General features: G+C 36.6%; 2 protein-coding genes and 1 long non-coding RNA gene across 3 annotated transcripts in view; 1 reads left to right on the top strand and 2 right to left on the bottom strand.

Moving 5' to 3' along the window:
* The window catches only part of LOC106871135 (uncharacterized), a 13,183-nt gene extending 3,784 nt beyond the window's left edge, over positions 1-9,399 (bottom strand). Inside the window, exons 1-5 of the mRNA XM_014917444.2 lie at positions 8,996-9,399; positions 5,866-6,039; positions 4,529-4,640; positions 2,515-2,631; positions 446-623 (exon numbers count right to left, since the gene is read on the bottom strand). Coding sequence (XP_014772930.1) covers positions 446-623; positions 2,515-2,631; positions 4,529-4,640; positions 5,866-6,039; positions 8,996-9,266 — 852 coding nt within the window. The 5' untranslated portion in view covers positions 9,267-9,399. The remainder of the gene's footprint in view (positions 1-445; positions 624-2,514; positions 2,632-4,528; positions 4,641-5,865; positions 6,040-8,995) is intronic.
* Positions 9,400-13,051: 3,652 nt separating this feature from the next.
* On the bottom strand, positions 13,052-16,340 carry LOC128248321 (uncharacterized). Its single transcript, XR_008264558.1, has 2 exons — positions 15,484-16,340; positions 13,052-14,243 (listed from the first exon to the last, which is right to left on the bottom strand). It is a non-coding gene; the product is annotated as an uncharacterized LOC128248321 (long non-coding RNA).
* Positions 16,341-16,365: 25 nt separating this feature from the next.
* Positions 16,366-17,388, top strand: part of LOC106871124 (uncharacterized) — a 31,359-nt gene continuing 30,336 nt past the window's right edge. Inside the window, exon 1 of the mRNA XM_014917435.2 lies at positions 16,366-17,001. Coding sequence (XP_014772921.1) covers positions 16,960-17,001 — 42 coding nt within the window. The 5' untranslated portion in view covers positions 16,366-16,959. The remainder of the gene's footprint in view (positions 17,002-17,388) is intronic.

Below are 17,388 nucleotides of genomic sequence, written 5' to 3'. Positions count from 1 at the left end.
AATGATCTCGCTTGAATGTCTTTTCACATGCCACTGGCACAAGTGCCAGGAAGGCGACATTGGTAATGATCACGCTCAAATGGTGCTATTTACGTGCCACCGGCATGGAAGCCAGACAGCTGCTCTGGCAACGATCACGCTTGGACGGTGCTCTTAGTGCCATCACGATTTCGCTTTCGCTTGCCCCAACAGGTCTTCGCAAGCCGAAATTTAACATCCATGTTCCATGCCTGAGGTTATAGTAGAAAACTACAGTAGAAGGTTAAGGCGCCATGTAGTAGGACTGAACCTGGAACCATGTGGTTGGAAAGCAAGCTTCTTATCACGTACTTGAATCAGATTCAACACATGATTCCAGAACAAGTTACTTGCCAAGCAAATACAACTGAGAAAAGTAAATAAAATAATCTTTATCAGTATAAAAAAAAATAATAACTATACTTACACTATTGAAGTCTATACCGTTGATTATGAAGAAACCCCTTATAACGCTTTCTGTTGTATATTCCCTGTAAGCATCCTTGAGTTTCCATAGATAGACAAAAACTTTTGCAAAAGGTCGAAGGTAGGGTACATCCCATACTTCTGTGAACAACTTATAGCGTAAGTGAGGTTGGACTCCTCTGTGTATATTATAAAACAAAAAGAAACAATAGGAAAATAAATCCATATAATTATTAAATATTTGGGATTTTTATATTTTTTTTACTAAGCTGAAAGATAATTGATTTCACAGTTATAGTATGGTAATGTACTAGTGATTAGTCTGTAGGTGTAAAATAAAATAACCTTGATACAAGTCACTGAAGGAAAATAGAGAATGAATATAGGCATGCTTATATGTATGTTTAAGATTCTAAAGTAGCAAATGATCTCAAACAAATGAGGTGATGTAGCCTAAATTAAAGTACCTAGGACTTCATTGTTATACATCTCCTTTCTTTTTAACCCTTTTGAAACCAACCCATCTGAGACTGCCCTTGGTTATATGAAACAAATTTGCTTTATCAACCCTTTAGCATTGAGATTACTCTGTCAAATGTAATGCTTATTAATTCACATTGTTTTGAATTAGTCATGCATTACCTTGTAGATTCAAGGTTTCAATGATGTGGTTGTTTATCTTTAAAATTACATTGTAGAGTAGGAGTGGGAAGCTGGATCTGTACAGTAGAATATTTGGGCTGGATATGGCCATTTTAAATGCTAAAGGGTTAAAGTGATTTAAATTAAAACTTTCTCATCATACTTCCATGTTAATTTATGCACCAAACACCAGCTTTATAATGACAATGTTATTTTACTAAATTCTTCATTATTTAAAAAATTATTTGAGACAAAGAAAAATAATAATAAAATGGTTAAGATAGCTGGATGTGATCCAAAGAAAATTTGACTGCTATTTGTAACAGGTCAATAAAAAAAACTACCAATCCAGGGCCGTGGATTTGGCAGAAGTGTACAAGCATTGGATGGGATGTCTTGCAGCATCAATACTGACTTTTTGTGTTATGATGGAACATGTGCCAAACAGTATTAAGCCTTTTCCTTGGATGACACTGGTAGCCATAGAGAAAGGGAAAATGTGCATGTATGGGCAACTGCTAGTCTTCCACAAAATAAACCTTGCTCAAGTCTATGCAGATTCATGATCAATCTTGACCACAGAAAGCCCTGGAGAGAGCTAGATAAACAGACAGACATATTAGTATGTGTGCAGAGTTACATACAGAGGGACAGCAGATGAGCTACTGACAACATGATTGTCATCATGAAGTGTGTGGTGCATTTTACAAGGTATGTGCCTAAGATACTCATGCTAACAATAGTTATCACTATCACTATAAATAATCACACATCAGAGATGAATGGTTGGCTGAAGATCAGGTGGGAAACCAGAGGTGACTAACAAAAAAGTCATGCTAGCTTTTCACTGTTGGAACAGAAGGATAACAAAAACTTTATTCAAAATGGCATAGAGTTACCCAAATTACTCTTCCACTTACTAAAATTACCTATCAAAATATGTGAAAACAAGGGAGCCTATGCATAGTCGTGTGGCCTGCTAAAGATAGCACCCAATTCTCCTTCAAATCATGCTCTATAAGCATAAAAATAGAAAGACATATACGAAGGAGTGCCGAGAAGTTCCTGGCTTTAAGGGTATCATGAAAGGCTTGGTTGGAAGCCCAACTTTCTAAATTATTTTACAGGGCTTAGAAAAACTAAAGGACCACAACAGTAAGTGTGTGAATCTGAGAGGGGAATATGTTCAATAAAATCTTAATTAACTGACCCTCCTGTATTTTCTTTGAACCAAAGCCAAGAACTTTTCAGCACACCTTCATATACCAAGGACAATGTAATACCAGATAAACGATGCTTCATTCCAAAATGATGAGATGTTCATAGCTAGAATACTTTTAATCATAGATCTGTTGAATAAGGGTAGATTTGGAATGTGTATGGTATGTATAAAAAAAAAGGTGCATATAGAAATAAAATAATACTGACGGGCATGGTAAGTGACCTGCAGGAGAAATTAATGCTGCAGACTTAAACAGGTCATGTCCTGCACATAAGCGAACAACAGGGTAACATCCAGTGCCGTGGCCAAGTAATACATCAACCCTTGTGTGAGAAAGAAAAATATCAAGAAGAAAATTAAAAGGACAATTCTTCATAAACATTATCATAGTTAACTGTCAATTGCAAACATCATGTGTATAAATATAACCCATGCTATCATGGAAAAATCTGTTAAATGAACAAATAAATGATAAATATACTCTCTCTCACTTTATATGGTGTGTGTGTATTATATAAAGTCATGATAGAAAATCAGTTTGATAAAATCTTATTTCACAGTAAGAAAATTCTAATGTGACAACAAATTGTCAGCTGCTTTATATCCATAAGACCTAAAACAATAACAATAGCGTGGATAGTCTGCGGAAGTTTAATTGTCTACATGGAGCGCCGCCTAGCCAAGGGAGATAACCTACTTATAGGAAAGCCCTTATATAATGAGCTTGTTTGTAAGTTTGTCCAAAAGCAATGAGGAAGTAACAGTGTAAGTAAGAGTAAAAAAAGAGAAGAGACAAAATGGTAATAACAATGAGAGAGGGAGTGGAATCAAACAGCTCCTCTCGCTCTCTCAACAAAAACCTTTTCACTTAGTTGATGAACGCTGCTTCTCTCTCTTTCTCTCTCTATCTATCTACAGACGCAAACACACGCTCTCTCTCTCTCTCTTTCTTTTTCACTCACACACTCTCTCTCAACAGCAACATTTTCATTCAATGAATGCTGATTTTTTTTTTCTGGTAAACATTAATTGCAATATATAAGATAACTAAATAAGATTTTTGCACCTCAAAATTATTTCTACGGATGTTTGACTGTTCTGGAAGATTTTCTGCTTAAAAAGTTAATAAGATAAAGATAAATAAATAAGTGGTAATTTTTAAGTCATAGAATTAAAATATTGTCTATTGAAAGAAAGCTTGATAATATTGTCTGTTTAAAGAAAGCTAAATATAAAAGGAAAGTAATTATAAATATTTACAAATATTTGCTGATACCGTGATGTTTGTAAATATTTATGAATGAAGAATTTTGCCAAGGCAGTGAAGCCTGTCTTCAAGATTTTTTCCCGTTTCAGGAAGTAGTGAAAGAAAGAGAGAGAGACAGACAGACAGAGATAGAGAATGTATAGATGTTGCCGGGGGGGGGGGGGTCTCTGTGTATGCTGTTAATGTAATCCTTTGTAATTTTGGTCTTTGTATGGTTACGTATAGAAAAATAAACAAACTAACGTACACACACGCGCACACAAATATACGCATTTGTTTTGAAGTTTGTGTCCTGTCGTATTAAATATACTCATCCACCTGCTATGGAGAATGAATCAGACAGATGGCAACGGTTAGCCAGAGAGAGAGACAAAGGTGAAGAACAGCCAGTCTCACTCGGGAAGAACTGGACGCAAGAAGATTAAACAATACATTAAGGTTATTAAATCAATCACAAGAAGTGAGACAAGAGAGACGGGCTCGAAGACGTCAATATGAAAAAGAGCACCTAATTGCACAAGGGAGAGATATCCACAAAAGCGCCAAGATGTAACAGAAGAGCAAAACAGCAGTGAGGAGAGAATATCTAAGAATGACAGCATCGCAAAGGTGACAAGATGAAACGGAAGAGGAAGCAGCACAGAGGAGAGAAATCGAAAGAGAGAGAGAACATCAAAGAGAAGAATGGAAGAATAATGGTTAATACTGAAGCGGACCATCCCAAATAAGGCAAACTCATTACTGGTAGGGTTTTCACTAGAAACGTGGTGTTGAAGCAATTGCTGAGAGAACCATGTGGTTTGGAAGTGAACCAATCAGTTACACAACCACATCTATGCCTAGATAAATAAATAAATATAAATATGACACATACACACACACACCCAACACATCATCATCATTATCATTATCAATTTGTCAAATAAAGAAATTTATCAAATGGTAATAGTTACTTTGGAATTTTCAGCTCTTTTAGAAAATCAAAAATAAATTCTGCATTCTCAGTAGTGGAGTGTAGGAAACCATCATCATGGCCTAAACCAACACCATTTGTATAGATGGAACCTGAAAATAAAATCACCGAATAAGCAATGATTATTTTTGGAAATATTCTTTCTAATTTTGGCACAGGGCCAGTAATTTTGAAGGGAGAAGGTAAGACAATTACATCAACCCCAGTGCTCAATTAGTTCTTATTTTATCAACTCTGAAAGGATGAAAGACGAAGTCAACTTTGGTGAAAGTTGACTTCAGTTGACTCAGAATGTAAAGAGTCAGAAATGCCATTAAGCATTTTATCTAGCATGGTAATTACTCTGCCTTTCTTTTTAGAAATATTAAATTCTAATTATTATTGAAAGTGAATGCTATGATTTTAGGTTATTTTAATAATTAATGTCTTACATGGTAGCCATGTTCTCTCCTTTATATCCAATACACATTGAGTTGTAAGCATTATTTGTTGAATATAGGTGTGGTTGTGTGCTAAGAAGTTTGTTTCTCAACCGCATGGTTCTGGGTTCAATCCCACTGCATGGCACCTTGAGCAAGTGTCTTACACAATAGCTCCAGGACAACCAAAGCCTTGTGAGTGGATTTGGTAGACAGATACGCAGAGAAGCCTGTCATATGTGTGTGAGTCTGTGTTTATGTCTCCTTGTCTTGACATTGTGTGATAGTTGCAAATGAATGCCGCTGTCATACAAACAGTGTCCTTCATTTTTGATATTTTCTGAGAACATATCTGGCTATGGGGACGTATTACTCTGCTTGGAAACAAGTGTGTGTTGGTGACAGGAAGGACATTTGGCTGTAGATAACCTACTTCAATAAACTCCATCCAGCCCATGCAGGCATGGAAAACAGAACGTTAAAATGATGAGATGATAGAAGTCTTTGGCACACAGATCTCTTATTACTTCTTAATGACAGTTTATTCTATGAATCAAAAACAGACAGAATTTTACATCCAGAATGACTCAATACAATTCCTTCTCAATCAGCATCGCATTTTTTTGGAATTTACAATCACATCATCAAAATCTCAACACTACAAGATAATAAATGATTAGTTGAAAGCAATGTGAATGTATAAGTATTATATTTGACAGAGTAATGTGAATTCTAAAGGCTTAAACGAAACAGAATAATGCAGTTCTACATGTTCTAAAATGTCAGGATGGCCATGATTGGAATGCATTTGATCACAAGGTAGCTTGATGAGAACTGACCAGGGGTTAAACAACAACAATCTTATAATATACTTCAATAAAGTTACAGTTGTACTTACTTGGAAGATTAACTGCAATAACTCTGTAATTTTTCAAGACTAATGGTGCCAAGAGTGGAATAAGATCTTCATGGCTGGACATGAGGTTATGGACAGCAAGAATCAAAGGAATTTTAGGGTCGTAAGGAGAACCAGCATGGGAATCCACATAACCAGTATCAAAAACAAATCCATCTAAGAATAAAAATAAAAACATTTCTGGAAAAACTTTTTCAAAAGCAAAATGGCAAACACATACATACATGCAGATATCCATACATTATACACACACACACACACACATATAACATACAAATAAGAAGATAAATACTTAGTATAGGACAACTTTATTATTACTAGATCATGAAAATCATAGAAAGAGCTATAGCTTAATTAATTAGGAAGAAAATTAGCCTGCATGAGATGCAGTTTAGTTTTATGTCAGGAAAAATTATGCTAATGCTCTCTTCCTGGTGATACACTTGCAGGGGGAAGTATGTAGTTAAAAGTAAGCTGCTGTACTTAGGATTCACCAACAGGTAGAAAGCATTCAACAGGGTCTCTTATTCTGTGATACAGCAGTACTTATCATCACCCAACATTCATGACTATCATGTGTAACAAACACAGTGTTGACTTTGTGAAGGGAAGAGTAGTTGCTTCTAATTTTACCCGTCTTAGGTTGACAGACACAGGCTTAAAAAAAAATTCATCAGATACAACTAAAAGAACAGTAAAATATCTAAGTTATTAATTTCTTCCCATTATAACAAATTCAAATACTGCTTGAATTAACTTTGCATCTCTGGTGGCTAATAAAAGTAACAAGCATGGGTCAATTCAAGTGATTAATAGATATCACCAACAAAAGAGAAGATTATATAGACTAAACTAAAGTATCTAGGACTTTATTATCATAGGGTTCCTTCGATGTTAACCCATTGGTTCTATGATACAAACTTCTTTAAAGTGATCTAAAATTCCCTACCAAAATTTCATGTTAGTTTATGTTCCAAGCACCAGCATAACAACAATGGCGAAGTTATTTTCCTAATTTTTCATTATTTTCAAATATGAGTGAAACAAAAGGTAGTATACGTCAACAGAAAAATGGTAACAAAATATGTGCCTAGAGTTGATGTAAGAAATTACGGAAGTGAACAGTAGGATCCAATGAAAGTAGTGATGGTCTATGTGGAATAACATAGTCTGCTGTGAGGAAGTGAAAAGTTTTACATTATAGGTGGAATAATTTGTTGGAGAGAAATGAAGGGTTTTGTTCAAAGTCTTGGACTTTTGTTCTTCATCAGGGCAAACTAACATATTTCACTTTTGAATGGAGAGATTAATAGTTGAATAAGAAGTAGTGCCAACAGCTCTTTCAGTTTGGACCTGCCTAAACTAGGGGATCCAGTGAGGTTAGTGTGGTTAATACCTACATACTAAGATTAATGGCAGAAGATAGAACATCGGCAATAGTTCTAGAAGGAAGGGGTTCTAAAGAGGAAAGATTGAGTAAAGGATTTGGGACAGAGAAAACTGGGTGAAGGCCAATGAGTTGTAGTTCAAATTACGGAATATATCTGGAGTTATTCCCCCTGCTTGCTGAAATTATAGAAATAGTACTCACGGGATTAATATTGCCTTCTCTTAGCAAAGACGGACAAAATGCTTAGCGGCACTTCGTCCGTCTTTACGTTGAGTTTAAATTCCGCCAAGGTTGACTTTGCATTTCATCCTTTCGATAAAAATAAGTACCAGTCGAACACTGGGGTCAATGTAATCGACTTATCCCCTACTACGAAATTGCTGGCCTTGTGCCAGAATTTGAAATCAATATTATCTTCTCTTTGTCGCCTAAGCATTTTTAAAAAAAAACTGATCAAGACATTAAATATTGTAACGCTAACTTAACAGTCATTAATGAAATTTCGCTACCTACAATCGAGTCAACCATTCGACTTACACATACTCTTTACATTAGTTTCAAACTTTGGCCCAAGGCTTTCAGGGGAGGGATTAAATCGATTATATCAATTCCAGTACTCGACTGCAACTTATTTTATCGACCTCCAAAAGGATGAAAGGTAAAGCTGACCTCGGCGGAATTTAAACTCAGAACGTAAGGACGGATGAAATGCCGCTAAGCATTTTGCCCGGAGTGCTAATGATTCTGCCAGCTCACCGCCTTACATACTCCTTGTGATCTTGTAAGAAACATTCATAATTACCGATGGACTCATCGTATGTCTTTTTTAAAGTTATACGATAAAGAATCTTTTTTTTTTTTTTGTCTTTTAACCCAGAACGAAAGCAGTGCCCTTGATCCTTTACAGCAGGAATCCCCAACTTATTTTTACACAACGGACCGGTTTCATGGAAGACAATTTTTCCACAGATCGGGCAATCACGCACATAACAATAAAGTGCATAATATATAATTTAATTATTACAAATACAATACATATATATTATGCATACAATGCGAAAGCATCCTGCAGACTAGTCAAAATTTTTTAAAGTTTATTCCTTCTGTGCGGTCCGATACCAAATGATACACGGCCCGGTGGTTGGGGACCCCTGCTTTACAGGACCTCCGAGACTGGTTGAAGGTAGAGAGCGAGGAAAATATCCTCAAAGCAGGGACCTGTCGAACATTGGCAACAGAGTGGACTTCGTTAAAGTTATTTGACAATGAAAACAGAGAGGGCGAAATAAAACAATTAAGGTAGTAATATGTAAAGACCGAAGCTTTTACTCGAACTGCTTTGTGTTTACGCAGGCCACTGAATCGGGTGTGTACACACCGAGCTCCAGTGTGTGGGCTAACTCTAGTTCAACGCCGTTTTTTATTATCGTCATCATCATTATTAATATCATATTTTAGACAGTGCGTCTAGGTCTACATTATCAAAGGAAAAACACATAGGAGGATGTCGAGACAAAAGAAATTGCACCTTATAATAATTTGTTAGTATTAAGGCTAAATAAGGAGTTTCTCAAACGTCAGAACAATTAATTTGGTTGTTTGGCTTTGTATAAATCTAACACGCTTAAATATAGTTAAATCCAAAATCAAAACATTTAGAGGGGAAATCAAGGACACAATGATATATATACATGTTCATAAAGACATAAAACAGATGAATACCAGGTATATCTTCCCAAATAGATTCCGATGTTGTTACAAATACGTATCGCATCGGCAAAGCTGAAGACATCCAGTCTTTAGGTTCAGCTCCATTGAGAGTAGTTGATAGCTGTGAATGTTGAGGTCGAGTAAATATTGTCCTAGAACGACTCGAACATTTCAGTTGGTTTGTATAAAGACGCGTCCAGTCATAATGCAACAATGGTAATCTACACGCTGAACAAAACTGTTTCCTTCTGAAAGATGTGAATATAGTTCGTGTTAAAGACATTTTAATTTGAATTATGCATTAAATACTTTCAGCATTTGTGTAATTATCAGTGTTCATAAATGGTTGTTATGACTACTTTGGCTGCTGCCATCACTAAAACAACACATGTTGTCGCTTAGCACGCGGTAAATAGTAGTAACAAATTAACATTAACCGCTTATGTCAATCGAAATTCATTTTTTTTTCCTTACATTTAAAAGTACTTTTATTGGAATATAACATGTATCTATTTTTCGGTACTACTAAAGCAGCGCGGACTCGAACGCGCAAGCTAGTCTTGAGTGGTCGATCCTAACCCTAACCCTATCCCTAACCCTGTCCCTAACCCTAACCCTATCCCTAACCCGCGTGTGCAAATGAATACGTGTTTAGGGTTAGGGTTAGGAATAGGGTTAGGGTTAGGATCGACCACTCACGACTAGCTAGCGCGGACACGCGACTGCGCGTTCGGGTCCGCGCTGCTTTAGTAGTACCCTATTTTTCTACATGAACTAACTTAGAATACAAATTTTTTTATCTGTTCTATAACACAAAATACACAAGTATACGAAGTTTGAAAGTGTTTCGGTACCAAAAACACTACATAAAACATAAATGAAAAGTGGTGCCCGTCAATTCAGAAAGATCCGATAGTTTTTAACGAGCTTTTATTTATAAAATTTTTTAATTTCATGTTTATTTCATTCATTCTTTGCAATGTTCTCTCTCCCCCTCTTTCTCTCGCACACACACAAGTCAGTCACATACGCACACGTGTTTTTGTATGTACGTTTGTATACATTGAAGTATGTGAGAGTTTGTGAGAGAAAGGGTGATAGTCAGTCAAGGGGTGTGTTGTCATGTATACGTACATACATAAACATATGCATACATCTTTTTTGTAATGTATGTGTGCGTGTGAGACACAGAGAGAGAGAGAGAGAGGGTGATATCTAAGTGGCACTTACTCTCTCTATCTTTCTCTCTCTCTCTCACACACACACATGCACGCACTCATACATACATACAAAAAATATGTATGCATATTTATGTATGTGCGTATACATGACAACACACCCCTTCTCTCTCTCTGACGTCCATTTCATCTGATGTTTGATACTGTGTGTATATGTTTGTGTGTGTGTATGTGTGTGTGTGCGTGCGTGTATGTGCGCGCGCGTGTGAGGCGTTCCACAATCGCCATTTAATTGCAATCACTCTTGTGAAGATATTCAAGCTCATTTTTTTCTTTTAATACCCGTTTTAATTTTCGAAAAAAGTTTCCGAGAACAATGCTCTCACTCTCTACAAGAGGAGTTGAGGTAGACGTAGATGATCAGTATTCTACAGTGAAGCAAAGACGAGCACACGTAGCCATAGTCATTGTTGAATTCTGCAACTCAGTTAACTCTATTAAGTACGTTTGCAAATTTATAAACAAAGGTTTAGATGCTGCAACATACACTCTTACGCAGAATGGCAGTCAGCAGATAAATAAAACGACGAGGATGTACAGTATGACATAAGAAGATACATCAGTACCAATGAGGCTTTTTGGTGCATCTTCAATTTTCCCATTCATGAGAGGCACCCAGCCATCATTCATCTCAGTAGCCATCTAGAGAATGGCCACTGGGTTATCTTTACAAAACAAACAACCTTGCAACAAGCACTTTCTAGAAAAGAAGGTACACTTACTGCCATTTTTAAGTTGTGTCAAGTAGATGAAGATGCAAGAAAACTCCTTTACCCACAATTACCGAAGTATTACACCTGCAGAAACAATAAATGACACAAGATGAAACGAGCCGACGCTCTTGCAAGAGTTTACAGTGTCCCCCACCCAAGCCAAGCAGAATGCTACTACTTATGGCTCTTTTTGCATGAAGTATGTGGTCCCAAATCATTCCAACATTCGAGGAGGATAAATGGTCATATGTGTGAAACTTATAGGGAAGCATGCTTTCAACAAAGTTGTTTTTTAGAAAACGATGAGCATTGGAACCTTGTGTTGACTGTATCAGATTCTCCAAGGGAACTCCGTAACCTTTTTGCAATTATACTGAACACGTGTCAACTTGGCAGTCCCCTACAGCTTTGGATGAAACATCGTGAGGACATGGCTGAGGACTTAAAGTATGCAGTTCAACAGGCAAACCCAGATATCAATATTCAGTTCTCTGAAACAAATTTTAACCAAGTACAGATTGAAATTGAGGCAAAAATTTGCTAGATTGTGGCTCTGGGCTGCCAAAAACAAACCGTCAAATTAATGATTGAACTTCAAGAGACATAGCAAGAGAGACAAATAATGACACCACAGACTTGGTTGCATTTGTGAATGAACATGAATCTAAACTTCTTCCAGAACGACACTGTGCATATGGTAAAATTTTTCGTGTTAGAATCGTTAGCACGCCGGGCAAAATGCTTAGCGAAATGCTTACCGTTACGTTCTGAGTTCAAATTCCGCCGAGGTCGACTTTGCCTTTCATCCTTTCGGGGTCGATTAAATAAGTACCAGTTACGCACTAGGATCGATGTAATCGACTTAATCCCTTTGTCCTTGTTTGTACCCTCTATGTTTAACCCCCTGTGGGCAATAAAGAAATAAATTACTATTATTATTATTTTGTATTGTGAATTGATTTCCCAACTGAAGAATAAATTGTATCCCAATTGAAGACTAAATTGAATTTAGAATAATAAATTTCTCTACAACATATTTTGCTTTTTTCTTCCAATATATAAGGAACAATTTCATTCCCGGGCAATGCCGGGTGCCTCAGCTAGACAGAGAACTAAAACTTTCCCCCATCCAGCCCCACACTCTGCACACGATCTACTGTTAGACAGTTGTGATGTGGCCTCAATTTTTGGGGCTTCATTCTAATTGTGAACAACTTAGCAACTGACCCCTTTCAGATAGGACTGATCTACACTTATTCAAGTACAGGTTAATATGGTTATATATATGCAGTGACTTTCCATGTTCTTTATGCGATTATTGTCAATCTTTGGAAATATAACTTTGTTGGTGACCAGTCGAGCATTCTACAGAAATATTATTCTCCAGTGATTTATGTTTGCGAATTAATAAATGTTTGGACACCTACAATAACATTCTCTGGAACCAAATAGACATTTGGGTCACAAGAGCTTTTCTCGACCTGCAAGAACACTATTAGATAATGTATCAGCAATATATGTGTAGCGAGACTAATTTTATAATTGCATGTTTAGACTTAAGTACTCTGAAAACGGCTCCATGTCTCTAATGATTGGTCATGCGACCTGCCATGTGACGCTGAAATACTTCGTTAAGTTAGGCATTTGGATCGGTCTAGTTTTACTTAGATACGGAGTGCGTATTCAATCGCATTGCGCAATATACCACCAAACGCGGCAAATTCTAAATGTCGGTTTGAGTCATTTCTTGTTAATAAATAGCATGAAGTTTTTCATTTTATGTTTTGCCGACCTATTAATGTTGCGGGGGAAAAATATTACGAAGCATTTTGTCCGATGTGGTAATGATACCAACTCACCGCCTTCCCGCAAACATAATTTTTTAAATGAGCAAATGAAATGAAGGCGGCTGAATATGTAGTTTTAGTGATATTTTAATGACATACTTTCTTAATATAAATTTAACCTTTTCTTTGACGCAGCTTGAATAGATTCCCGCAGTATTTTTCTACATAAAATAATTCCGAAGTTTAGTCGACGTTGGATGTTATGTCATAAATATCTTCCCCAGTGACATTAGCGATGTCTACAAAGTGAAATAACTGTTCAACAAAGGCTTTAATTGTCGTAGCGTCTTTTATTTTTAAATCAAGGTTTTATCTGGTGGAAGGGGTGTTTTCATAGTTTTGCAGAGACGTCCAACACCGGTGAAACTGGTGCAGCTAATAAGCTATACGGAGTGGTGGGGGAGACATTGGCAAGGAATTCCAGAGGATTAACTAATGTTCTGTGGAGAAAGGATCGTGTATTCTGGTGCTTTGCTTGTGATTATGGAGTGGCATTAAAACCAAATATGGGTTTACAAGAAGAGAAACAAGTGTAGAGCCTCTGGAGGAAATTTTACAAGACGAATCATGACTGTTTTGGGATCCCATGGAAGGGATCCTTTCACAATAAATGAATGCTGCAAAATTTTATTTATTTATTTTAATATAAAAGTTATAATCGGCCGGTTTTTGAGATTACCTTTGGCTTTACGTCCATAAAGCGCTTAGCTTTACGGCGTACCATCAAATCCCAAAACCTGTTAGTTTAAGACCTCTCTAGAATTTTGTAGAGAGGCCTTAAGCCAACAGGTTTTGGAATATGATGATGCGCCGTAAAGCTAAGCGCTTCGTGGACGTGAAACTAAGAGGGCGGAGGTAAAGAATACGTACATCATCCGTTTACGGCGTAACAAAAACCCTAACCCCTAACTAAACCCTAACCCTAAGCACCGGGTGTACGTATTTTTTATTTTCGCCACCAAAGGTAATCCTATAAATCGGCCTACTCTTATAATATTGCTCTCCCCCCCTCTCTCTCTCTATATATATATATATAGAGAGAGAGAGATAATATATCTGTATATATAATATCTATGTGTGTGTGTTCAAAGACGAGGTTTATGACTCATGGTCTAAAAGTGGTCAGGGTTCGAGAGTTCAGGTTTCTAATGTTTACGGAACAGAACTATTAAGTCAGTGAGTGAGACTAAATAGTTGTGTGTTTTGAAACGAAAAGCTGTTTATTGCGTTGTATCAATCATTGAAATGCAGAATGGTTAGCGCGTTAAGAGACTAGTTTTTTTTGTTGTTTTTTGTTTTAGTACTTGCAGTATTCCTTTTGGCTCTTCAGACGTTGAGTTGAAATTCCGCTGCGGTCAGCTTCCTTTTTCATCCTCCCGGTTTTGATAACATGAAGTATCAGTCAATTACTGGGTTCGATGGTTTCAACTGACCTCTTCCCTCAGAATTACTGACCTTATACCTAAATCAGAAACAATTATATTTATTTGTATGACGGTGGATAGACACAATTGTTAAGATAAAATGCCTAGTGGTATTTATTTACGGTCCTTATTTTCTCAATTCAAATCCGGTTGTGGTAAACTTTACCTTTCTTCTTTCTGGGATCAATAAAATAAAATACCAATTAAGTGCTGGGGTCAATATAATCGACTGTCCCTTTCTCTCCAGATTTATAGCTATGTGCCTATATTAGAAACAATTATTAATATATTTATTCAAATCTGTAAAGAAATTTAATCTGAATTGAGTTTATTTTATGAAGAATAATTTTTGAACGGGATTGTGGGTGTGCATGGGTCCTGAAATGTTTGCACTAGACATACATGGATATTTGGTTCCATCGAAGTTCTTTGATAATCCAAGAAATAACATAAATCTGGGCAAAAGCCTTTAGACGAAAATTAATGCAGAATACGATTACTACAATAGAGAAGTTCAGACAGCCTCATAAATTGCTTTGAGTGGAGCAAAAGCTGATATTCCGAAGGAGCAATGTTAAGAATAAATAGACGATGCTTCAAAACCCCAACATTTCAATTTTTGGAGGGAACCACCGTATGTAGACAGACACTGAGAAGCAACAACACAGCGCATTTCAACAGTAGTTACAGGCGTTTGTTTCAAAATTCAAGCCTTAGCTTGTCATGTATTTTGTTATGAGGTTTCAATTTTGACACAAAGCTAGTAATTTTAGGAAAGAGGGTAATCCGTTTACATCGGCCCCAGTGCTCAACTTGTACATATGTTATCGACCCTGAAAGGAAGAAAGGCAAAGTCGACCTCAGTGGAACTTGTGCATGTGCAGAAAACTTTTGATGGATTCTGATTTCTGAAACACTTTCAACCTACAAAAGACTGATCACTGAACGTTGCTCTGTTTTGGATTAAAAAACGGAGCAGCCTCAGAGACTTAAAAGACTTTTCGACTCCGTCATTGGTACATCATGGATGTACCACAATCCAGTACCATCTTGAGACATAGGCATACTGGGCAGTTGTTCAGGGCCCCACGAGTTTAGCGACCCTGTGCTAATCTATCTTTACTTGAGGAAGTATAATATAGTTAAAACGACCCAGTAGTTAATGTAATTAATCTGACCCAGTCAGATTGAAGCATTCGTTACATAGGAAATTTGATAGATGGAAATTCAATGGAAGCTAGCTGGAGTAGCTGTTCCTGAGAGAGATAAGAAACTTACTTCGTCAACTGAATAAACGCCACCATCTTCAATGTTTTTTAGTGGTCTTCTTTGTTGCAAGAATTTGAGACTGATCTCCAGTCTGAAGTTGTTCTCTTCTGGAGTTTTGGAAAAGGGCCATGGCCTTAGCCTCGAATGTCTCAGTCATTATCTTTTATCTTATATTTGTTTCATTCATTGGAGTGCGACCATGTTGGGGCACCGCGTTGAAGGGTTTTAGTCGAACGAATCACCTCCAGTACATTAAAAAAAACCTGGTACTTATTCTATCGGTTTCTTTCACCGAACCGCTCAAATATTTTAAATAAAGAAAAAAAAATGCTCTATATGTAATGGATCAATAGAATCGGTAGAACATCGGGCAAAATGCCTGTCTTCGAAGTTCAAGCCTCTCCAATATCAACTTTGCCGTTCCTCCTTCCGTGGTCGATAAAACAAAGTACGAGCCGAGAAGTGGGTCGATTTAATATTCCATTTAAGCATCCTAGATGTAAATGGAATTAAAGCAGATCATATCGTTTTTCCTTTAAAAAGAAATCAATATTAAATCATGATAGCTTCGTTGTAGAGCCTTTAATCTGACACCATTAAGATATTAAGTTTAATATGTACCAGATTTGAAACGCAAATAAATCATCTAAGGGACTGATGTAAGAAAAATCCTGCGATGCTCCGAATCACTTGAAAAGCAATAAAAGAAATACATTTTGCAATCGAAAGAGAAAAAAGATAAATGTTGTTGATTTTTAAATAGAAGAAACGATCTAACAGTGAAATCACTGCTTCGACAGTGAAATTGATAAATCATTGCCAGTTCGGAGTCTGGATTTGAAATTGCATTCGCTGAAATGAAAACGAGGCTGGGCGTTAGACCAATCAGAAATTGGTTTCAGACGTCAGCGACTAACAACATGGCAAAATAAACAACGTGGCAGCTGTATTCCTTTCTCACCTCTTCATCTTGTAGCTGTTATTATTTCATCACCATCCCTCGCTACGTTATCATTATATCGTCTCGTAATTTTCGCTTTTAATCTGGACGATTTATGATTGATAAAGAGTACTAATACGAATTCCATTCATTTTGTTTGTGTATGTGTGTGGCCAGGGGAACGAGAAAAATATAATTTACAAAACTATAAGCGAGTCCCTCCCGCCCCCTCTTTAAAAAAAGTCAATGTGTCAGTGACAGAATTTCGGATATACATTGATAGGTATATATATAGAGAGAGGGGGATAGATATATAATCATATTTTGTTGTTTAGCGTGTATGCTTACTCAGTTGAGCACCAGCGGAATCCAGGAGGAGGGACATATAGGCAGACATCTGAAGAAACCAATTTCTACTGGTACTTTTTGTCTTCCTTCAAGACACAAGAAAATCTCAAGCAAAACAAAGAAAACCTAAATCTAACCAGGTAGCCGTGCAGTTCCGATACCGAAACATTGTTGACGTGCTACATTAAAACGTCACGATGTCTCGCCTATACCAAAGTGTTAAAGCCTGTATTTACAAGGTAAGTTCTTTGATATTTGCATTCCGTTTATGGTTTTATCATCGCTATGCTAACAGAAAATAAACGAGTGATGCTGTTTTGTATTCTTGGAAATCTTGGCTACAATTAACGTCGACTTGTATACTGTACAAGACAATTTTAGCTAGCTATACTATTCTTTCTTTACGCGTACGTAGAAATATAAAAACAAATTTACATCATTCACACTGCACGGTGCTCTAACTTTTTTGCTATTGTTTACAACTGCATTTAAAAAAAAAAAATTTTTAATTTATAAATAATTATAACAATTATTCTGGCATAAGAGAGATGAAAGCTTTCGCAAACTGATGTTTATTTATTTATTTTTGTCTTTAGCAAAGGTGGCTGGTGCTAGAAGTTTCTTCT

This window comes from Octopus bimaculoides, chromosome 7 (genome assembly GCF_001194135.2).
Source record: "Octopus bimaculoides isolate UCB-OBI-ISO-001 chromosome 7, ASM119413v2, whole genome shotgun sequence".
Classification (NCBI taxonomy): domain Eukaryota; kingdom Metazoa; phylum Mollusca; class Cephalopoda; order Octopoda; family Octopodidae; genus Octopus; species Octopus bimaculoides.
This window is presented reverse-complemented; position numbering and strand designations above follow the sequence as displayed.